Source organism: Lagenorhynchus albirostris, chromosome 19 (assembly GCF_949774975.1).
Source record: "Lagenorhynchus albirostris chromosome 19, mLagAlb1.1, whole genome shotgun sequence".
In the NCBI taxonomy this organism is placed as follows: Eukaryota; Metazoa; Chordata; class Mammalia; order Artiodactyla; family Delphinidae; genus Lagenorhynchus; species Lagenorhynchus albirostris.
Genome location: NC_083113.1, coordinates 13182669 through 13205846, shown reverse-complemented (window position 1 = coordinate 13205846; position 23178 = coordinate 13182669). Strand labels below are relative to the sequence as shown.

The 23178-nt window shown below is 51.7% G+C and overlaps 1 protein-coding gene and 1 non-coding gene across 3 annotated transcripts in view; both read left to right on the top strand.

The window, feature by feature from the left end:
* Positions 1 to 23178, top strand: part of AXL (AXL receptor tyrosine kinase) — a 31177-nt gene that overhangs the window by 5749 nt on the left and 2250 nt on the right. Inside the window, exons 5-19 of one of the 2 annotated variants that reach the window (XM_060130454.1) lie at positions 2138 to 2218; positions 2350 to 2465; positions 6239 to 6449; positions 6751 to 6890; positions 7587 to 7737; positions 7952 to 7978; positions 10319 to 10451; positions 10745 to 10836; positions 13383 to 13478; positions 13631 to 13708; positions 15784 to 15876; positions 16262 to 16383; positions 16991 to 17100; positions 21011 to 21170; positions 21694 to 21830. In XM_060130454.1, coding sequence (XP_059986437.1) covers positions 2138 to 2218; positions 2350 to 2465; positions 6239 to 6449; positions 6751 to 6890; positions 7587 to 7737; positions 7952 to 7978; positions 10319 to 10451; positions 10745 to 10836; positions 13383 to 13478; positions 13631 to 13708; positions 15784 to 15876; positions 16262 to 16383; positions 16991 to 17100; positions 21011 to 21170; positions 21694 to 21830 — 1747 coding nt within the window. The remainder of the gene's footprint in view (positions 1 to 2137; positions 2219 to 2349; positions 2466 to 6238; positions 6450 to 6750; positions 6891 to 7586; positions 7738 to 7951; positions 7979 to 10318; positions 10452 to 10744; positions 10837 to 13382; positions 13479 to 13630; positions 13709 to 15783; positions 15877 to 16261; positions 16384 to 16990; positions 17101 to 21010; positions 21171 to 21693; positions 21831 to 23178) is intronic. The other variant, XM_060130455.1, reaches the window with a different exon arrangement.
* Positions 17629 to 17701, top strand: TRNAD-AUC (transfer RNA aspartic acid (anticodon AUC)). Its single transcript has one exon. It is a non-coding gene; the product is annotated as a tRNA-Asp (tRNA).

The window sequence follows — 23178 nt, the reverse complement described above, 5'->3', positions numbered from 1 at the left end:
CCGGGGCAGCGGGGGCTGCGGGCCGGGCACCTGACCTTGGCTGGGAACTGCGGCCTGGGCAGCGGAGCTGGGGAACTTCCCTGCCCACCCCCCTTCCGGCCTCGCCGCCTTTCCCTCCTTCTCCCTCTGCTAACTGAGAAAAGGAAACTTTGTGTGTGCGGGTAGCTGGTGGTGGTGGGAACACAGCACAGCGCAGAACAAACGCAGGAGACGCACGCGTATAGCGTCCACAGACACGCAGAGAAACACAGGCAGATACAGGTCTGCAGTCACACATAGACTGAAGACTTGGTCCTCCTTACATCCTATCACCCAGACATTATGGGTGTGCGTGTCTCTGTTGCCGTGTGTGTGAATCTGTATATGTTGTATAGCTCTGTGTGTTGTGTATCTCTCTGTGTTTGTGTGTCTGCGTCTCTTGTGTTTGTCTGTGTACTTGTACGTGCCTCTGTGTGCGTGCATGTGTGTGTATCTGTCTGTGTTCCCACCACCACGACACTGAGAAAGGGGAGGCCATCCACCCCCAGACACGCAAAAACACACGAACTCACCCACGGAATTACACGTGCTCACTTTGCTACGTACACACCCGGAAGTGCTCACAAGTACATAAATTCATCCACTCATTCAACAAACATTTATGGAGAACCCACTGTGCGCCAGGCTGTCTTAGGCCCCTGGGGGGATACAGCAGGGGGCAAAACAGACAGAAACCCCTACCCTCCTGGGATGACGTGCTAGCGGGGTCAACGCACAGTGAACAGGATACGTAGGACTGTGTAAAGGATGCTGTGATGAGAAGAATCAAAGAGAAAGTAAAGCAGGGAAGAGGCTAGTTGTGGAGGGGAGGTTCCAATTTTCAACAAGGTGGTTGGGGACAGAGGCAACTGGAAGGTGGAATCTGAGGGACAAATGTGAAGGTGGGCAGGAGGGAGCCACGTGGATGTCTGTGGGAATGCTGTTCCAAGCAGAGGGAACGGAAGTGCAGATTTCCCGAGGTGGGAGCATGCATAGTACCTTCTAGAAACATCAGGAGGCCAGTGGAGCTAGAGTGAGTGAGTGCGGGGGAGAGGGATTGGTAGTAGCGAAGCTTGTCAATGAGCAAACACCTCTACATTTCCACACCCCCACGAGGGCCTGTTTCTTAAGTGTGTATCTATTAGATGTGTATGCCTCGAGACAGGTGTCTGTGAGGCTCAGTGTGATTGTGTCTATTCTTGTGTGTATATGTGAGTGTGTGTACGTCTGTGTGTTTGTGTGTCTAGGTGTGAGTATGTGCGTTTCTTTTTTTGATTACCTTGTGTTTTTTTTAATTAATTTATTGTTTGGTTATTTATTTTTGGCTGCGTTGGGTCTTCATTGTTGTTCGCAGGCTTTCTCTAGTTGCAGCGAGTGGGGGCTACTCTTCGATGCGGTGAGCGGGCTTCTCACTGCGGTGGCTTCTCTTGTTGCGGAGCACAGGCTCTAGGTGCGCAGGGTTCAGTAGTTATGGCGTGCAGGCTTTAGTAGTTGTGGCTCGCGGGCTCTAGAGCACAGGCTCAGTAAATGTGGCGCCCGAGCTTAGTTGCTCCGCGGCCTGTGGGATCTTCCCGGACCAGGGATGGAACCCGTGTCCCCCGCATTGGCAGGCGGATTCTTAACCACTGCGCCACCAGGGAAGTCCCCGAGTATGTGCGTTTCTGTATGTGAGTGTGTGTTTCTGTGTGCATCTGTGTGTATAACTGTGTGTGCTGGTGCGTGCGTCTGGTGTGTCTGTGTGTGAGTATGAGTGTTCCTGTGCATCTGTATATCTGTGTATGTATGTGTATCTCTGTGCATAAGCGTGTGTGTGAGTGTGTGTGCCTGTGTGCGTCTATGTATGTGGTTCTGAGTGTATATGTCTGTGTGTGTACGTGTGCATGTGTCTCTGTCTGTGTGGGTGTCTGTGGGGTGGGGTGTTAGCTGGCCTTGTGTTTGGGGATGGAGACCTGTGTTCCCAGTGTATTATCTCCCTTTCCCACAATCTCCCTTCAAGCAGGTGCCCCTGGGTGCCAGACTGACCCCGTCGGCTAGGGCGTGGTGGAAGGGATGCTCAGCGTGGCCCGGGAGCCCCTCCTTCCCCTTGCTGACTGGACCCCTCCCTCCTATGACTCCCCAGGCCTGAACAAGACTGCTTCTTTCTCCTGTGAAGCCCATAATGCCAAGGGGGTCACCACATCCCGCACGGCCACCATCACAGGTGACAGGAAAGGGAGCTGGAGAGCTGGGTGTCAGAGGGTGGGGCGTTGGGGCCAAAGGTCAGAGCTGGAGTTGAGGGCAGGGTGGGGAGCTTTGGGCACGGGGTCAGCTCCTCCCCTCTTCTGTCCACAGTGCTCCCCCAGCGGCCCCGCGACCTCCACTTGGTTTCCAGCCAGCCGACGGAGCTGGAGGTGGCTTGGACCCCAGGCCTGAGTGGCATTTATCCCCTCACCCACTGCACCCTGCAGGTGAGACCTCAGGCTTTCCTCACCTCCGTCTCAGCCCTCCTTCCATCCACAGCCACAGGCCCTCATCCTCTCCCTGGGAAACCAGCCCTTCCCACCCATTCGTGTGTTGAGAAGCAGTAGAGCCTTGGGTTAAGCCAGATGTCCTGGGTTCAAATCCTGACTCCACCAGCTGCTGGCCGCATGAGCTTGGGCAGGTGACACAACCCCCCTGGGTCTCAGTTCTCTCATCTATAAAATGGGCATAATGGTGGTACCTACCTGATAGGCTGGCTGTGGGGATTCAATGAGTAAATGCAATTAACAAAATAGTATCTGGACCTTTGGAAATGTGTAATAAACTATTGGCTGCTTTTGGGAATTCCCTGGTGGTCCAGTGGTTAGGACTCTGTGCTTTCACTGCCCAGGGTGTGTGTTCAGCCCCTGGTTGGGGAACTAAGATCCCGCAAGCCATGTGGCACTGCCAAAAAAAAACCACTATTGGCTGTTTTCATTTATTTAGTGTTAGTGATATTGACTCTAGCTGGAATGGGAGCCCTGAGACAGCAGGGCCCAGAGTCATCACTGGGTACCCACAGCCCTGTACTTCTCCTGTCCCAGCCCTGACCACCCTGGGTTGTCACTGTCTGGAGGTGAGTCTGTCTCTCCCTGGACTGTGAGCTCTGGGAGGGCAGGGCTGGCCTGGTTTAGCCACCACTGGGTCCCTATTATTTATTGCCCAGCGCAAGGCCAGACATCGACTAGGGAATGTTTGCTGGAAGAATACCTAACAATTGAGATGAGCTAGACCCAGCCTTCGGCCCTGAAGTTGTTCCTACTCTAGAATAAGAAAAACAAAGCGACACACATCTCTGAATATGAGATCCAGTTCTGGCCTGAAGTTCTCTGAGATTTGAGAGTTTAAGTGAGGATGGGACAGTGTCTGTGATGGGAGATGACAATAATGGAAAATGACCAACTTTTATTGAATGTCACCTATGTGCTGCGCCTTGCGTTACAGCTTTTCACACAGCCTCTCAAGTGTTTGTGGAGTAGGGTCTATGGATACACTCATTTTCCAGATGAAGTAACTAAGGCTCAGGGTAGTTAAGCAACTTGCCCAAAGTCACAGACAGGAAGTGGCAGATGTGGGATTCGAACCCTTGTCTCGCCAAACCCAAAGGGCACTCCTGACCTCCTAAAGACCATTTAGAGCCAGTGCTTGATTGAACGGGAGCTGCCTTACTTATAAGAAAGACTCTGGCCCTGGAGACAACCTCACATTGAATTGACATTTTAACCCCAGAAAGTAGTGGCTGTTCATCTTCCCATTTTCAAGATAAGAAACTGAGGCCCAGAGAGGGGAAGTGACCTGCCTTCCCCAATGGCTAGAAAGGATAAAACCATTTCAATCCCAGAGGCCAGGCTGATTTGGGAAGACCTCAAATGCCAGGTCAGGCACCGACTGTACCCACAACCCACATCCATCCAGTGTCCCCAAGAAAGCAGAAGTGTGCCCTCTTCCCTCTCCAGGTCTCACTTCCTGCTGTGCCTGGGCTAAGGGTTCAAGTGGGAGGTCACAGCCGTCCCAGGGAAAAGAGAAGTGGAGTGGGCAGGGGGAGCCTGACTGTCTGCACCCACGTCCCCTTTGTCCCAGAAGAGGTTCCCCTTCTGGTCAGTCACTGTGGGTCAGAGATCAGGCATGGAGACCTACTCCCCCCATCCTGCTACCCACCATCTGCTCATTTCCTCCCCAGGCCTTGCAATGCTGTTGTCTCCCCACATGGGGGCTGTGTGACTTTGGGCAAGCTGCTGAATCTGGGCCTCTGTTTCCTCATCTGTAAAATGGGAATGAAAAAAGAAATTGACCCCATAGGGTGGTGGTAAGAAGGCAATTTGCTCATCCAGGAATGTGCTTGGCAAGGTGCTTGGGCCACAGCTGGCATTCAGAAAATGTTAGCTGTTGACAGGATGGCAAGCCAGTTCACGTGCATCATTTCTTTAAACCTCGCACCTTGACAGGGAGGGACTCTTGGAAGCCCATTTTCCAGAGACAAGAACTGAGACCCAGGGAGGTTAAGACACTCACTCTAAATCACACAGCAAATAATATCCAAGCCAAGATTTGGACCCAAAGGAATCTGGCTTTAGAGCCTTAAGCAATAAACTTCCCAACACACTGTGTGGTGTGGTTACATCGCCTGATTGCTCCCCAGGGTGAAGGCAGCACCCCTGAGCTGTGTGGCTGTGGGTTGTGTGGCTGTGGCGGGTTGTGGTTCTGTGGGGAAGGGCTGTACAGACGTCTTCCTCAGCCGTGGCCCCTGCCATCCTGATGGTGCCACTCCTGGCAACCAGGTGGGTGTAGCAGCCTGTGCCGCTGTGCAGGGTGTGCAGAGTTTGTCACTCATGGCCAGACAACCTCACACACACAAAATGATAATGACAAACCCTCGACATGCACAAACACTCTTCTACACACTTACGAGAGTCAATTCAGTTAACCCTGCGAAGTAGGGAAACACTGTTGTGATCCCATTTTACAGATGAGGAAACGGAGGTGCAGAGCTAGGGAGTGGAAGAGGCTGGATTTGAATACCAGATGCAGTATCCGTGCTCTTCGGCACTAAGCTGCATTGCCTCTCTGAACAGAAGAGAAGTATTATTACTATTACTGATGCTCTTAAATGGACGTTCTTGTTGTCAGTAGGGCAAAGGTTTTGAAGACAGGATGGGGTTCAGGTCCCAACTTCATCAGTGACGAGCTGGTGTCCTTGGGCCAGTGATTTCATCTCTCTGAGCCTCAGTGTCCTCATCTGTATAACGGGCACAAACACAGCACGTACTTACAGCGCAAAGCTGAGGTGAGGATCAAACGAGTTCAGATTTGTAAAAGGCTTTTCTTATTTATTTAGTTAGTTATTTGGTTACACCGGGTGTTCGTTGCGGCTCGCTGGCTCCTTAATTGTGGCATGTGAACTCTTAGTTGCGGCATGCGTGTGGGATCTAGTTCCCTGACCAGGGATCGAATCCAGGCCCCCTGCATTGGGAGCGTGGAGTCTTAACCACAGTGCCACCAGGGAAGTCCCAAGGCTTTTGTTTTTTTAAATTAAGGTATAACATACATAATGTGCGTAATCTTTGGTGTACACCCAGATTGCTTAACCTATGTGACCTCCCTCTGAATCAAGATGCAGACACTCCTCAGCTCCCTTGAAGGCTCCCTCAGCCCCCAGAGACGCCCCCTCTTCTGACTTTTTTTTTTTTTTTTGCTGAGCCGCTCGGCTTGCAGGATCCTAGTTCCCTCACCAGGGATTGAACCCCGGGCCCACGGCAGTGAAAGCACGGAGTCCTAACCACTGGACCACCAGGGAATTCCCTCTTCTGACTTCTATTGTGGGACATTGCTTTTGCCTGTGGTTGACTATCACTGTCATTATTGTTGATGCTGACCACCTGCCATGCACTGTGCAACTGTCCTACATTGAATCTTTAAGCAGCCCTGGAAGGCGTTTGCTCCTCTAAGCCCCCATTTTCCAGATGAGGAAACTGAGGCTCAGAGAGGGAAAGTCTTGTCAGAAGTGACATTTGCAAGTGATGGCAGAGCCACATTGCGCAGCTGGGTGGTCTCCTCGCTTTGCAAACTCAGGTGCCCGTGTTGCACTAACATGGAGTTGTGACACACACACACATCCTTGCAAAACTGTGTCATCACAGCAGGATCACCACCACTGAGAGTTGTGTGAGCACCTCCAGTGATTGCGTGGCCACCCTGTCCTCACGCGCCCCTCTCTCCCCAGGCTGTGCTTTCAGACGATGGGGTGGGCACCTGGCTGGGAGAGCCAGACCCCCCAGAGGAACCCCTCACCTTACAAGCATCTGTTCCGCCTCACCAACTGCGGCTGGGCAACCTCCATCCTCACACCCCTTACCACATCCGGGTGGCGTGTGTCAGTAGCCAGGGCCCCTCACCCTGGACCCACTGGCTTCCTGTGGAGACACCGGAGGGAGGTAAGAAGGGGCTGGTGGCCAGGAGACGTCGCTCACTGCCCCACTGACCCTCGCGTACATCAGTATGATCCCCGGCATCTCCTCTCCCCGTTTAACCCATGTGGCTTCACACTCCTTCCTGCCTCGTCCCCGACTCCTCAGCATGGCACACTGGCATCTCTCCCCCGTGCTTCTGCTTATGGGAGCCCTGCACGAGGTGCCCACGTGCATGCCCTCTGTACCCTGGCCCTACTTCCTGGGAACAGGGGTGAGGGTCAGGAAGAGGTGGGGATGCCAGCTTCCCCTCTTCCCTGTCCTCCAGTGCCCCTGGGCCCTCCTGAGAACGTTAGCGCCATGCGGAATGGAAGCCAAGCCCTCGTGCATTGGCAGGAACCAAGGGCGCCCCTGCAGGGCACCCTGTTAGGGTACCGACTGGCCTATCGAGGTCAGGATACCCCCGAGGTGGGTGCTGCTGGCTAGGTTGGGGCGGAGTGGCTGTGGAGGAGCGAGGAGTGGTGGGGAGAAGATGACAGGGCAGACATGGACAGTTGAGCAGGTTGGGTAGGGCGCCATCACACTGTGCTAGGAGGGCACATTGTGGGACGGTTAAAGGGGTCCGGGAGAGGGTTAGGGATGGCTATTTCTGAATCACGTACAAAGCGTTTCAGTAGACCTATATGTACCAGGACAGTTTTCCAGCAGATAGTGGCATAACATCTTGAGGAAGGGGTGCCTCTTCCTAATTGGCACCAAGGTACTATCTGAGCAAGCAGCACCCTGGGGTGGAGAGATGGGGTGGGAGAGAGGGTGGGGAGTTAGAAGGGGATGGAGCGATGAGGGTGAAAAGATGAGAATTCAGTTCTTCAACACAAGTACCGTGTTCCACGCATCATGCTAGGACCTGAAGACGTGGGAGTGAATGAGACAAAGTCCCAGTCCTGGTGGAGCTGTTATTTTAGTGGGTGTAGAGATGGAGAATGGAAAGGAGAGGACGGGATGGGGGATGAGAAATGACGGGTAGGAAGAGGTAGGGGATGAGGGACTGCAGATGAGGAGAGAGGAGAGGGCTTTGAGAAAGATGGGGAGTTGAGGCTGAGGGTGAAGGCTCAAGCGTTAGGGGCTGGAGCTCTACTCTGATGCCACGTCTGGACGTCCTAGGTGCTAATGGATGTAGGGCTAAGGCGAGAAGTGACCTTGGAGCTGCGGGGAGACAGGTCTGTTCCCAACCTGACTGTGTGCGTGGCAGCCTACACCGCCGCTGGGGACGGACCCTGGAGCCTCCCTGTGCCCCTGGTGCTCTGGCGCCCAGGTAACTCCAAAGCCGTGCTCAGCCCCCTTCAACCTGCCCACAGGGACCTCGTCTCTCCCAGATGCCCGTGACTTGCTTGCTGTACCTTTGAGCATTACCCCAGTCTAGGCTCTGTTCCTACCTGGAACCTTACTGAGAGCCTCACTCCCTCACCTGTGTCTCACCAATCTTGCCCTCTCTGAGCATGTCCTCCCTCTGTCCTTTCTCCTCACAGGACAAGGACAGCCAATCCACCAGCTGGGTAAGGACTTCCGCCTCTTCTCCCTCCCTTCCCTCATTGTCGAGCGAGGACCCCATCACCACACACACTCTTTGCACATCCCTTTCGTATTTCTCAAACTCATCACTCTAATCCTCTGCTTCTTGGGTTTGTGTGGTCCTTGGTGGAGGTGGCTGGAATGACCCAGTGCATTGTAGGTACTCAGTGAATGGTGGATGGATGGATGGATGGATGGATGGAATGGTGGATCAGTGAATGTGTAGATGGATGAATGAATGAATTGGTGGGTGGGTGGTGGATGGATGGATGAATGGATGGGTGGATGGCAAATGAATGAATGAGTGGATGGGTGGTGGATGGATGGATGGAATGGTGGATCAGTGAATGTGTAGATGGATGAATGAATGAATTGGTGGGTGGGTGGTGGATGGATGGATGAATGGATGGGTGGATGGCAAATGAATGAATGAGTGGATGGGTGGTGGAAGGATGGATGGATGGATGAATGGATGGGTGGATGGCAAATGAATGAATGAGTGGATGGGTGGTGGATGGATGGATGGATGGATGAATGGATCGGTAGTTGGGTAGATGAATCCATTAGTAGGTGGGTGGGTGGATGGATGGATAAATGAACAGACAGGTGAGTTATCCCCCTCATATCCATCCTTCTCAAATATTTCTCCAACAATTCTCAAACATTCCTCCTACACCCATTGTACCCTCCTAGCACTATTACAGCCCCTCTTGTAACTCAACCCACGTTCCTTACATGCCTTCCTGCATTTCTTTGCATACCTTTCCACACTAATCCCACCCTCCTTTCACGTTCATCCCATTATAACCCTTCATTCGTCACACGTGCCTCCCAAACCCAATGCACACCCACACTTCTCATTCACACACTCTGCATACTTTTTACACACTCACCGTACCTCCAACATTGCAAGCACTGTAAAACTTTCAGTCCACACGATCCCACATTCTGCAACTCTCCTTGCACACTCACTCGACACTCCTTACACGTTATTCCCTCACCCCAAGCCGATCCTAACCCATGTCCGCTTTCTGCACACACCCACACCAAACTCCTGGTACACTCAGCACATACCCATCCTCCGTTCCTTACACACTCACTCCCACCTTTTTGCACACCCCTTCCATTCATCCCGTGCTTCTCATCTTCCCTTCCCATGTCCTTTGCGCACTTGTTGCACACTCACCTCACATCCAAGTTACATCCTTACGAATACTGCTCTTCCTTGTATCTAAAACTCCTTGAATACTCCCTGAATCCTCACATATCCCAGTTCCTCCAGTACTTATCTGACACTCTTTACACACTCCTTTGCACACTATGGCCCTTTACACGTTTATTTTACTCTCATCCCTTGCTTTACGAAAACCCTTCCAGGGAATTCCCTGGCGGTCCAGTGGTTAAGACTCAGCACTTTCACTCCCAAGGGCCTGGGTTCGATCCTTGGTCGGGAAACTAAGATCTCAGAAGGCGCAGGGAGGCCAAAAATAAAAATAAAAATAAAACCCGTCCATAGCCATCACACACTCCTCCTCAAAAATATTCCTTGGCCATTGGTCCCTGGAGCCTCAAACTCCTTGCATGTTCATTGCACATGCCTCGTGCACCTGTCCTACACGGTATGCATTCTCTCCCCACTCATCTGTCTTCCACACCCAAGTCCCCCCTCCTTGCACGATCATCACACATATCACACACCCGTAGACCACTTGAGATTTACTCACAACCATCCCGTGCTCACATTACATTGCACAGCCCACCTTGCACAGGTCTCTCACTCTCGTCCCACACTCCTTCCACACGCATCACACAGTCCCCCAGTGTCCATCCCATTCTTTTTGTTAATATTTATTTATTTATTATTATTTATTTTTTTAGCTTGGCTGTGCCAGGTCTTAGTTGCGGCATGCAGGATCTTTAGTTGAGGCGTGCGGGCTTTTTAGTTGCGGCATGCGGACTCTCTTAGTTGTGGCACGCATGTGGGATCTAGTTCCCTGACCAGGGACCGAACCCGGGCGCCCTGCATTGGGAGCGTGGAGTCTTATCGTCCACTGCGCCACCAGGGAAGTCCCTATCCATCCCACTCTTAACTTACCATACTCATCCTACAAGTTTCACACTCTTCCTTTAACATCCACTCCTATCTATCGTATCCACTGCATGCCCTGTCCAGCCCAGCCCAGTCTCCCCAGATAGGGGAACGCACCTGTCACATGCCTCATCAAATATATCCACACCTGCCTCCTTTCAACATCACCCCCTTGGGGCTCAGGGAGCTGGAACCAAGACCTCAACCATGACCTGTCCTGCGTACCCCCTGACAGTGAGTGAACCCCCAGTCCCTGCCTTCTCATGGCCCTGGTGGTATGTACTGCTGGGAGCAGTGGTGGCTGCTGCCTGTGTCCTCATCCTGGCCCTGTTCCTCGTCCACCGGCGGAAGAAAGAGACCCGCTATGGGTGAGTTAGAGCCACGTGGGTTGGAAGGCCAACATGGACTGGGATGGAGGGGCCGGAGGTGGGGAGACCATGAGGAGGCTGGTGCAGGAGTAGAGGTTACCGAGAATCAGAATGAGGGCAAGCCTCTGGGGAGTGAATGGAAGGCAGAAAGCCATCCAAGACGTGCTCAGCAAACACTGGAGGAGAGGGCAGGCAGGCCTGGGGGTGGGGATGGCGTTCGCTTTCACTGTTGGTGGAAGGAGGAGGTTCCACATTGTTCTGCCCTGCCCTCATCTCCTCTCTATTCCCCCCAGAGAGGTGTTCGAACCAACAATGGAGAGGGGCGAGCTGGTGGTCAGGTACCGTGTTCGCAAGTCCTACAGCCGTCGGACCACTGAAGCCACCTGTAAGTGAACCCCATGCCTCCGTGCCTGGGTTTGGGATAAGAAGTATAGAGCTTTGGGCCTGTTGGGCTTCTGCAGATGCATGAACCAAAAGTGTCTGAAGGCCTTGGAATACTAGGATGTTGGAACCACAGACCCTAAGAGCAACAGAATCGTGGAACCACACACCACCTTAGAATCAACCTTAGAATAACTGAATCTTAGACATAGTAGATCTTAGAAAGACCAAGCTTAGAGCCATAGGATCTCAGAACAACGTAATCATGATGATGATGATAAAGAGGATGATGATGACCATGAAGAAGACGCTGCTGCTGAGATGATTATGACGCTGATGATAACAGCCAACCCTAGCACTGCCTCTGTGACAGGTGCTGTTCTAAGTGCTCTACACACGTCCCTTCATTTAATCCTCACAACAACCCAATGAGTTAGGTACGTTATCCCCCCGCCCCACTTCAAAGATGAGGAGGCTGCAGCATAGAGAGGTTAAGTAACTTGCTGGAGGCCACACAGCTTGTAAGCTGGAGAGTTGGGATTCAAACCCAGGCAGTTTTGCTCTCAAGTCCATCCTCCTACCTGCCTCTTGGAATTAAAGAATGTGAGAGAGGTAGAAGAGATCTTGGCCGAAAGAAATATAATCCAGGACTATAGACCCTTAGGATCTTAAAATTCATAGAATCTTAGAACTATAGACACTCAGAGGATTGTAGCGTTATGGAGGGTCCCAGCTAAGCAGGGACCTCAGAGGCCATCCAGTCCAATCTCTTAATCTCTCCATTCGGGGAAACAGATCCAGAAAGAAAAGGGACAGAGTTAGGTATCTTCCTAGCACACAGTGAGAAGACTGCCAGGGCCCCAGGGAGAGACCAGAAGGGGCTGCGAAAGACATTTATTGAAAAGGAGAAGGAAAAGGAAGTGACGGGGTCACAGCAATCTAACGGAATAACGTGCGGCGGCAGTTCTCGAAGTGTGACCTGAGTCCCCGGGAGTACCCGAGACCTTCGCAGGAGGTCCACGAGGTCAAAATTATTTTCATATTAACACCAAGACATCTTTTGCCCTTTGGCACTCTCATTCTCTCGCAAGCACTCCATGGAGTTTCCCAGAGGCTTCCTAATATGTGATGATGTCATCGTTCTGTTGATTGATTGAACATGTGCTTATGTATGCTTGTGTTTGGGAAATCTACCCGTGGGACTTCCCTGGCAGTGGCGGTCCAGTGGTTAAGACTCCGTGCTTCCAGTGCAGGGGGCGCGGGTTTGATTCCTGGACGGGGAACTAAGATCCTGTATGCTGTGCCACGAGGCCAAAAAAAAAAAAAAAAAAAAGAAAAGAAAAAGAAAATCTTTCCGTTTTCATTTTGAGCACAATAAATACTGGTGTAGAGATGACCCACATAAAAGGAAGCTCTTTTCAGGCCTCAATAATTTTAAGAATGTGAAGGGGTCCTGAGGCCAATAAGTTGGAAAACGATTGCTACACAGCAGTGAAAATAATAGATCCGACTGCACACGACAACTACATTACAATGATCTCATAGACATTGTGTTGAGTGAAAGAAGCCAGACACAAAAGAGAACATATGATGTGATTCCACGTTTATAACATCCCAAAACAGAAAAGACTCATCTGAGGTAGGAAAAGTCAGGGAAGTGGACTCCCCTGAGAGGGTAGGTCATGGTCTGTTCTTCACCTGGGTGCTAGTTACACTGTTGTGTTTGGTTTGTGAAAATCCACTGAGCTGCTCACTTATGATTTTTGCAGTTTATACTTCAATAAACAGTTAAGAAATATTTCTAACAACTGGTACGGCAGGACGCTAACCAATCAGGGTGCCCACTAGTGCAAGATTATGTGCCAGGCTCTAACCCTTTAGTTGCTGCTCTGGGGGAAGATGCAGGGGGTTTAGAGGAGAAGCTAGGGTGGGGCTGGGGGGTGCTCTGGCCATTAGCTAATTTTGAATGAATGCAGAAGTATTTCAGCATTTTAACCATGGGTATACAGGCATACCTCAGAGATACGGTGGGTTTGATTCCAGACCATCACGATAAAGCAAATAATGCAATAAAGGAAGTCACACGCATTTTTGGCTTTCCCAGCGCATATAAAAGTTATGTTTACACTATACTGCAATCTACTAAGTGTGCAATAGCATTATATCTTTAAAAACAATGTACGTACCTTAATTTTAAGTTGCTTTATTCCTGAAAAATGCCAACCACCATCCGAGCCTTCAGTGAATTGTAGTAGTAACATCAAAGATCACTGATCACAGGTCATCATAACAAATATAAAAATAATGAAAAGTTTTGAAATATTGCCAGAATTACCAAAATGTGACACGGAGACACGGGGCAAGCAAATGCTATTGGGAAAATGGCGCCGATAGACTCGCTCGACACAAGGTTGCCACGGGTCTTCAGTGTGTCAAAAACACAATATCTGCAAAGTGCAATAAAATGAGCACGCCTGTATCCCTATGGGCGAGCGTCGTCTGGGTGTCAGCCCCACTCCATGGCTCTGTCTACCCCTACCTCCCATGCAGTGAACAGCCTGGGCATCAGTGAAGAGCTGAAGGAGAAGCTGCGGGATGTGATGGTGGACCGGCATAAGGTGGCCCTGGGGAAGACCCTGGGAGAAGGTGAGTCCCCCCATAACACACACACACACACACACACACACACACACACACCTCCCTGAACCATGAAGTCCTCCCCACCCCCGCCCAGCCACAGGAAATGCAGTCTCTACGACGCCCCCCTGAGGTCAGCATCTCTCTCTGGTCCCCCACAGGAGAGTTTGGAGCTGTGATGGAAGGCCAGCTCAACCAGGATGACTCCATCCTCAAGGTGGCTGTGAAGACGATGAAGAGTGAGTCTGTACATGCATGTGCACACATGTGGGATCCCCATCCCTTAATCTCAGGTCCCTTCCCTGTTCCCCTAAGGAAGCAGAAGAACAGGAAAGGTAACAGCAATTTAGCCCAACCACAGAACCTCAGTGTTTCCGGACAGGAAATGGAGTCCCTGCCAGGTCCTTCAACAGAGGGAACTTAATACAGGGAGATTACTCAAAGGTGTAGGGAAAACTGAAGGAACAGCTGGGAGCAGTGAGACAATTAGCAGCAGCACTATGTCACTTCCACCCCCAGGCCCGAAGGGCAGAGGCAGGAAGTGGTGTTACCAGAGCCCACAGCCAGAGCTCCCTGATGGGATTTAGGAATCACAGAGTTAGGGGCTACATTGTGGGAGCTCGAAACACAAAGGAGACACAGCCACCACCAAGGCAATACTGGAAGCAGAAAGAGAGAGGACGAAATGCCCTGACTTCTCCCCTCCACTCGCCCACCTGTCAATCTCCCATCAGTGCCTCCCATTGGCAGACTCCAACAGGAAACAGCAGGAAAGGGAGCCTGGGAAATGTAGTTTTCAAAGGGCCCAGCCCCCTGTGATGCATAGCAGAGCAGGGTAAGGTCGAGAATGAGGCACACCTGGCTTCATCATTTACTCGCTGTGTGATCTCAGGTTAGTGACTATCCCTCTCCGAGCCTCCCATTCCTCATCTGGAGAAAAGGATCATAACGTCCCTACCTCCTAGGGTGTTGTGTGGCAAAGCACTTAATGCTGGGGTTGGCACATTGAACTCACAATTAATGTGGACTAAAACCATATTATTTACATCATCAGAGAGGGTGGGAGCCAGTCCAGGTTCACACAGCACCGGAAGTCCAGGGCCAAGTCCTTTCCACATAGGGATGAAGCTTAGAGGGTCAGGCTGGAGGTAAGGGAGAAATGATCCTTTCAAAGTCACAGCAGCTAGAAGCTTGGGTTATGGAGTTATAACTCATTCCCTCATTCATTACTGAGTGCCTCCTGCATACCAGGTTATGTTCCTGACCTGGGTTTGAATCCCAACTGTGTGACGCTGAGCAAGTCACTTTGCCTCTATGAGCCAGTGTCCTGAGTTGCAAAACAGGGACAATGGTAGGGATCCCAGGGCGGCTGCGACTGTGCTGGGAAGCAGCCTAGCACAGAGCTGCACATGGACCCCGGAGCCAGACTGCCTGCGTTTGAGCTCTGTCTAGTCCTCTTGCTAGCTGTGTGTGCCCTTAAGCAGGTTTCTTAACCATTCTGTGCATTGGTCTCCCCCATCTTTTTTTTTTTAAATTTATTTATTTTTATTTTATTTATTTTTAGCTGCGCTGGGTCTTCGTTGCTGCACGCGGGCTTTCTCTAGTTGTGGCGAGCGGGGGCTACTCGTCGTAGCAGTGCGCGGGCTTCTCATTGTGGTGGCTACTCTTGTGGCGGAGCACGGGCTCTAGACACGCGGGCTTCAGTAGCTGCGGCACGCTGACTCAGTAGTTGTGCCTCTAGGGCTCTAGAGCGCAGGCTCAGTAGTTGTGGTGCACGGCTCTAGTTGCTCCGCAGCAAGTGAGATCTTCCCGGACCAGGGCTTGAACCCACGTCCCCTGCACTGGCAGGCAGATCCGCTGCGCCACCGGGGAAGCCCCTCCCCATCTTTAAAATGGGGAAAGTAGGGCTTCCCCGGTGGCGCAGTGGTTGAGAGTCCGCCTGCCGATGCAGGGGACGCGGGTTCGTGCCCCGGTCCGGGAAGATCCCACATGCGGCGGAGCGGCTGGGCCCGTGAGCCATGGCCGCTGAGCCTGCGCGTCTGGAGCCTGTGCTCCGCAACGGGAGAGGCCACAACGGTGAGAGGCCCGCGTACCGCAAAAAAAAAAAAAAAAAAAAAAAAATGGGGAAAGTAATAGAAACTCCTCAGAGGATTAAATGAGTTAATAGATGTAGAGTACTGAATACAGCACCTGGTACTTACAAATCACGTTTGATAAAGAAGAGGATGATGATGGTGATGAGGCCGAGGAGGAGGAGGGAAAGAGTCCTCCCTCCCCACCCCTCCTCCTCATACACCTTCCTCTCTCCCCCAAGTTGCCATCTGCACAAGGTCAGAGCTGGAGGATTTCCTGAGTGAAGCCGTCTGCATGAAAGAATTCGACCACCCCAACGTCATGAGGCTCATCGGTGAGGGAGGGCAGATTTAGGGGGTCGACAGGCCCCGTGGAGGCCGCAGCAGAGGGAAGACCCCTCCCTTGGGCACTGAGAAAAATCAAACCTCCAGGCTTCCTCCTCCCTGCTCCCTGAGAGTCAGCAAGTTCCCCCCTTCCTCTCTCCCTCAGCTTGGAATGTGACATCTGACCTTTCCCAGAAATAGCTGAGGTCCCCAGGAGGGCTGGAGAAACAACCCTGGGAACAGTGCTGGAAATGGCTTCTGTGAAGCTTGGTCCGTCACCCCCCTCCTCAACAATTTGGAGGCCAGACTTGAGGGGGAGGGAGAGACAGAGCTGAGAGATGGGGTGACTTCCCCTTCTGCCCAACTCCAGTGACAGGGCTGCCTGGGGGCACTCAGGCGTCTGTTTCCAGGGTTCCGAACGAGAGGGCTTCCCGGCACCCGTGGTCATCTTACCTTTCATGAAACACGGAGACCTACACAGTTTCCTTCTCTATTCCCGGCTTGGGGACCAGCCAGTGGTGAGAGCATTTTATTGTCTGGCCCACAAGTGTTAATTGAGCACCTACCAGGTACCCAGCGCCGCTCAGACACTGGGAAGGCCAAGGTGACCAGGAGCCTGCTTGCATGGAGCTGTCTGCCAGTGGGGGAACCAGACAATAAATACGTTCAACAAATAAGCAAGATAATTTAAGTGCTAGGAAGGAAATAGAGCAGGATGAGTGACAGGGAGGCCAGGCAGTTAATTTGGGTGAACAGGGAAGGTCTCGCTGAGGAGGGGAACTTGAAGGAGGAGTCAGCTGGTGGGAGGTGGGGAGATCTGGGAGAAAGCAGTCCCAGCAGAGGGCACAGCATGTGCAAAGGCTCAGAGGTGGGAACAAGCATGGCTTGTTTAAAGACCAGAAAGGGGGCTCCCTGCTGGAGCATACGTCAAGGACAAGAACAACAGGGGATCAAGACAGAGGAAGGCAGGAGGGGATGACATAGGGCCGTGTTAGAAAGGGGTGGGATTTAATTCTTGGGGCCCTGGGAGAGCATCGCAGGGCAGAGCTAGGAGAGAGGAAGGGAGGAGGGATAGATCTCGGGGACTCTTCTGACCTCTACTCCCTCCTGCCCCGGCCCCCCCAGTTCTTGCCCACTCAGATGCTGGTGAAGTTCATGGCAGACATTGCCAGTGGCATGGAGTATCTGAGTACCAAGAGATTCATACACCGGGACTTGGCCGCCAGGAACTGCATGTGAGTCTCCACCCTTCCAGGAATCCCCCCTCCTTCCGGGACACTGCCCCCCGCCCCGCCCTCCTTCCCAGGATGGAAGAGGGCGCTGGAAACACACAGCCTTCAGGCAAGTCAGAGCTCAGGAGTGGAATAGAGAGGTGAGCAGGGAGGCTGGGCCCGGCTTTCTGGAGGAGGTGGGCCCTGAACCGAGATCCTGAAGGAGTACTGAGATGTGAAGAAAAGTGACAAGAGTGAGGGCTCGGTGGGTAGCATGTGGTGAGCAAAAGGGCAGAGGTGACCGATGAGGGTGGTGACATTTAAGCTTCATCTTTGTCCCCCTCCATGCTGAGTGTCTTACCTGGGGCTACCCTTGGGGAGGGGCCACACTTGGCCCCTGCCAAGGGACAAGCAGAAAATAGGTCAGAACCAGGGCTAAAGTGAGGGCGAGGTGTGTGTATGTGTGTGTGTACACACAGCCTTAGAATATTAGTCTCATTACACTCTTGGACTCAGAAATAGGAGCTGGAGAATCAGAGAATCTTTGGGAATTCCCTGGTGGTCCAGTAGTTAGGACTCTGCACTATCAGTGCTGAGGACCCAGGTTCGATCCCTGGTCGGGGAGCTAAGATCCCACAAACCACGCAGCACGGCCCCCAGAAAAAGAGAATCAGAGAATCTTCTATAAGACATGCAATTTTTCACAAATGTCTTTATTCCCGCCACCCCCAGTTTTTTTTTTTTTTTTTTGGCCATACTGCGAGGGCATGCGGGATCTTAGTTCCCGGACCAGGGATCGAACCCTTGCCCCCTGCAGTGGAAGTGCGGAGTCCTAACCACTGGACCGCCAGGGAATTCCACCCCCCCCCAACTTTTTACTTTGAAAAATTCCAAATCTGCAGAAAAGTTGAAAGAATTGTGCAATGAACACCCATATCTCCTCCTTGTTGAGATGCTGCCACATTTGTCCTCTCTTCTCTTTCTCTCTCTCCCCTCAACCATTTGAAAGTAAGTTGCCAAGATGGTGACACTCCACCCCTAAATCTTCAGTAGGTATCTCCTAAAATCAGGACTTATGCCTAAACAATCACAATTCTGTTATCACACGTAAGAAGATTAACAATAATTCTGTAACACAACCTACTATCCAATCCATGTTCCAGTTCCTCCGACTGTCTTTCAAAATGTCTTTTCAGGATATTTTTCCCCCCAAAACCAGGATCTACGCAAAGTTCCCAGATTGAGTTTGGTTGTTGTACCCCTTGGTCCCTTTTAATCTAGAATTACCCTCCACCACCATTACCTGTGTATAGTTTTTGTTTTGTTTTTTTTGCGGTACACGGGCCTCTCACTGCTGTGGCCTCTCCCGTTGTGGAGCACAGGCTGCGGACGCGCAGGCTCAGCGGCCATGGCTCACGGTCCCAGCCGCTCCGCAGCACGTGGGATCCTCCCAGACCGGGGCACGAACCGGTGCCCCCTGCATCGGCAGGCGGACTCTCAACCACTGCGCCACCAGGGAAGCCCTGTGTATAGTTTTGTGGCATATTCTTTTGGAAGAGATCAGGCCAGTTGTCTTGTAGGATGTCCCATGTATAAGATGTGTCTGTTTCCTTGTGGTGGCATTTGCCTTGTTCCTGTGTTCCCTTTATTTCCTATAAACTGGAAAGGAGGTCTAAAGGCATGAATAGACTCAGTCAAAATGGAAGTTATTTTATTTCTGTAACGTGGGCTGATCCTAGTTAAGCCCACAATGTAACAGTGACACCAAAAATCAGGGCGGACAATCAATTGTTATGCACCTGTCACATTTTCTGTTAAGTTGTTAAAATATTAAAATACTTCCTTACCAGTTGGCAACTGGCCACTTCCCCAAGCTTCCCATGTGCTCCACAGCCACCAGCTTAGATGCCTGAGTATCACCCATCTCCACCCCCCTCCCCCCAGACACAGCAGTTAAAGGTTAACTCCTAGCATATTAGGGGCCTCCCGGGTCTGTTCTGGTTGGTCATTACCCAAGTCCATCACCCTGGGTAGAAATAATCAATTCTTTTTTTTTTAATTAATATTTATTTTTGGCTGCGTTGGGTCTTCGTTGCTGCACGTGAGCCTCTCATTGCGGTGGCCTCTCTCATTCTGGAGCACGGGCTCTAGTCACGCGGGCTTCAGTAGTTGCGGCTTGCGGGCTCTAGGGCGCAGGCTCAGTAGTTGTGGTGCATGGGCTTAGTTGCTCCGCGGCATGTGGGATCTTCCCAGACCAGGGCTTGAACCCGTGTCTCCTGCATTGGCAGGTGGATTCTTAACCACTGAGCCACCAGGGAAGTCCCCGAAATCAATTCTTTTTTTTTTTTTTTTTTTGCGGTACGCAGGCCTCTCACTGCTGTGGCCTCTCCCGTTGCGGAGCACAGGCTGCGGACGCGCAGGCTCAGCGGCCATGGCTCACGGGCCCAGCCACTCCGCGGCATGTGAGATCTTCCCGGACCGGGGCACGAACCCATGTCCCCTGCATCAGCAGGCGGACTCTCAACCACTGCGCCACCAGGGAAGCCCATCAATTCTTAAAAAAACAGAATCCCAGATACTCAGATGCAAGAATCAGGGAATCTTCTATTTATATAAAGCACAAAAACAAGCACAAGTAATCCATGCTGCTAGAAGTGAAGATCTTGATCACCTAGGAGGGGTAGTTATACGCTAGGAAGGAAGGACCGGTAACCTTTCTTTCTCATTTTAAAAAATCGATGTCTATTCTACATACACTAAAATATGCACATTTTATGCATGCAGTTCAATGAATGTTTACGTGTCGATAGACCCATGGAAACAACCACCACTAGATCAAGATAAAGAACATTTCTAGGCCCTTGGCAGGCTGTCACCTGCCCTTCCCAGTCACTGCCCCCAAGGGGTAACCACTATTCTGTACTTTTGTCCCCATCAACTTCTGTCACCTCTTCTTAAATGTCACGTAAGTGGAATCGCAATTTTGACTCCTTTGTGTCTAGCTTATTTTGCTCAGCATGAAGTTTTGAGATTAGTCCATGTCATTGTACATATCAGTAGTTCTTTTTCTTTGCTGTGTGGTATTCCACTGCACAGATGCCCCACGATGTTCTGTTTCTTAATCTAGTTTCTGGTTACCTGGGTGTGTTTACGAAAATTCAGTGAGCTCGGGCTTCCCTGGTGACGCAGTGGTTAAGGATCCGCCTGCCAATGCAGGGCACACGGGTTCAAGCCCTGGTCCAGGAAGATCCCACATGTCGCAGAGCAACTAAGCCCGTGCGCCACAACTACTGAGCCTGTGCTCTAGAGCCCGCGAGCCACAACTACTGAGCCTGTGTGCCACAACTACTGAGCCCGTGCGCCACAACTACTGAGCCTGCACTCTGGAGCCCACGAGCCAAACTGCTGAAGCCCGTGCGCCTAGAGCCCGTGCTCAGCAACAAGAGAAGCCACTGCAATCAGAAGCCCGTGCACCACAACAAAGAGTAGCCCCCGCTCACTGCAGCTAGAGAAAGCCCGCGTGCAGCAACAAAGACCCAACACAGCCAAAAATAAATAAATAAATAAATTAAAAAAAAAATTCAGTGAGCTCTTCATTTAAGATTTGTGCATGTTTCTGTGTATATAGTATACTTCAAAAACACAGTTAAAAAGAAATCAGAGACTCCAACCCAAGGAGTCTAGGAAGGACCTTAGAATCTGGCAAAAAGCCAGAGCTGGGAAGGCCCATAGCAGCCCTTTTCCCACCCACCTTTTACAGGGGGTATAAGAAGTAACACGGTTCCCTCCCAGTCTGGGGCAAGGCGGGGAAACTGATCCCCAGCCCCAAGCAGGACAGCCAGGGCAAGAGATGGAGATGTGTCTGAGAGTAAGGGCAGGCTTCCTGGTGGAGGGGGCTGATGCCGTGACCCCATTCCTCTCCCCAATCTGGTAGGCTGAACGAGAACATGTCGGTGTGTGTGGCGGACTTTGGGCTCTCCAAGAAGATCTACAACGGGGACTACTACCGCCAGGGACGCATCGCCAAGATGCCGGTCAAGTGGATCGCCATCGAGAGCCTGGCTGACCGCGTCTACACCAGCAAGAGCGATGTGGTACGTGCACCCCTGGCAGGAGTAGGGAGCAGGGGGAGGGCGTGGCCTGATCATCTCACACCAGACCTGGGCTCACAGGGACGTGCGGGCTTCCCTGCGCAGGGGTCCGCCACGGGGACCACGTGTGGTGGGCATCTGTGAACGGTGGTGTGGACATGCTGGGGGTATGCATAGGCCCATGGGTGCATGGTGACAGGTTGCTACATGGGATATGTAGACAGTTTAGGTTGGGAGAGGCAGTGGTAAGTGTATACATGTGTCTAGCCAGGGTGTGGAGGGTGACCCGAGACCACGTGTCCGTGAAGTGTATAATTGTTTGCACGGGTGGGCAGGTCTACGTGTGCACACAAGTTGCCTCCGTAAGTGTGTACCTGTACCAAAGTGTTTCTGTGAAGAGCTGTGATGCACCCACAAAGATAGCTGTGTACACATAAGTGTGGGGATACCCATGAATCTGTATGTTGGGTGAGGGCATCTGTGCAGGAGAGACCCCCTAAATTCTCTCCCTTCTACCCCACCACAGTGGTCCTTCGGGGTGACAATGTGGGAGATTGCCACTCGAGGCCAAACCCCATATCCAGGAGTGGAGAACAGCGAGATTTACGACTACCTGCGCCAGGGAAACCGCCTGAAGCAGCCTGTGGACTGTCTGGATGGATTGTGAGAACCTATAGGATCCCCTCCCCCCATCTCAGATTTTACACCCAAACTCTGAGCACCCCACATGGCCCTGACATCTCCAGGACCCCCTAAAACCACAGAATCCCTCAGACTGTTGAGGAACCCACCTGCCCCCTCACCCGTGCTCCACAGAACCACCATTAGCCCATGCGGTATGAATTAGCAAAAGGTGCCCTTTCCTCCTTTGCTTTGTGTGTGGAATACAGGCTAGAGCAGCACCCCTACCCTGGCCAGGTATCCGTGGACGATGAATAATGACAAGCCCCCACTCACAAAGAATTCTAATTCCTCCCAGACTCCTGAGTACCCACACTCCCCCCACGTGCTCTTCAACACGAGCCTTCTGCCAAACCCTTATAATGAGCTTCTCCAAACTCTCCAGGCTCCTCTGAGACGTTCCCAGAATCCTTTAGGGTTGTGCTTATCAATTTTTGCCATCCCATGGAACAAACAGAGAAGAGCACTTTGGGGGTAAAGAGAAGATGTTGCTTGGATCGGGAGGGGAGAGCCCGGGGCTTCAGACTCTCCAGGTCCTCCTTGGGTGCTCCAAGAGCTGAGGGCAGTAAGAATAGCTAACATTTCTAAAGAACTTACTAGAAGGTATAGTTTTAAGTGCTTTGCGTGCATTAAGCCATTTGGTCCTTACTACAGCCATACGAAGTGGGTTGGCACCCTTATTATTCCCATATGCAGATGAGGCCCACGTCAAGGGAAAATCATTTGCCAAAGGCTGCATAGCTGGTGTATTAGTTATCTATATCCCCCAAATCCAGTAGCTTAAAACAACAAGCATTCATTACCTCGCATGGTTTCTGAAGGTCAGGAGTCTGGGAACTGCTTAGCAGGGTAATTCTGGATCAGGGTTTCTAATGAGGTTACAGTCAAGATGTCAGCTGGGGCTGAAGCCATCTGAAGTTTGAGACTGGAAGATCTCTTGCAAGGTGGCTCACCCACATGGCTGTGGCAGAAGGCCTCAGTTCCTGGCCACGTGGACCCCTCTATAGCGCTGCTTGAGTTTCCTCATGACATGGCGGCTGGCCTCCCCCAGATGAGCATTCCAAGAGAAAGAACAAGGAGGAATCCACAATACCTTTCCAACCTAGTCTCAGAATCACACACACTATCATTGCTGCCGAGTCAGAATCCAGTGACTAAATCCAACCCACACTCAAGGGGAGGGAGGGTAGCCTCCATCTTTTGAAGGGAGGAATGGCAAAGAATTTGAGTACGTATTTTATTTATTTATTTATTTATTTGTTGTCTGTTTTTGGCCACGCCGTGTGGCATGCGGGATCTTAGTTCCCAGACCAGGGGCCGAACCCATGCC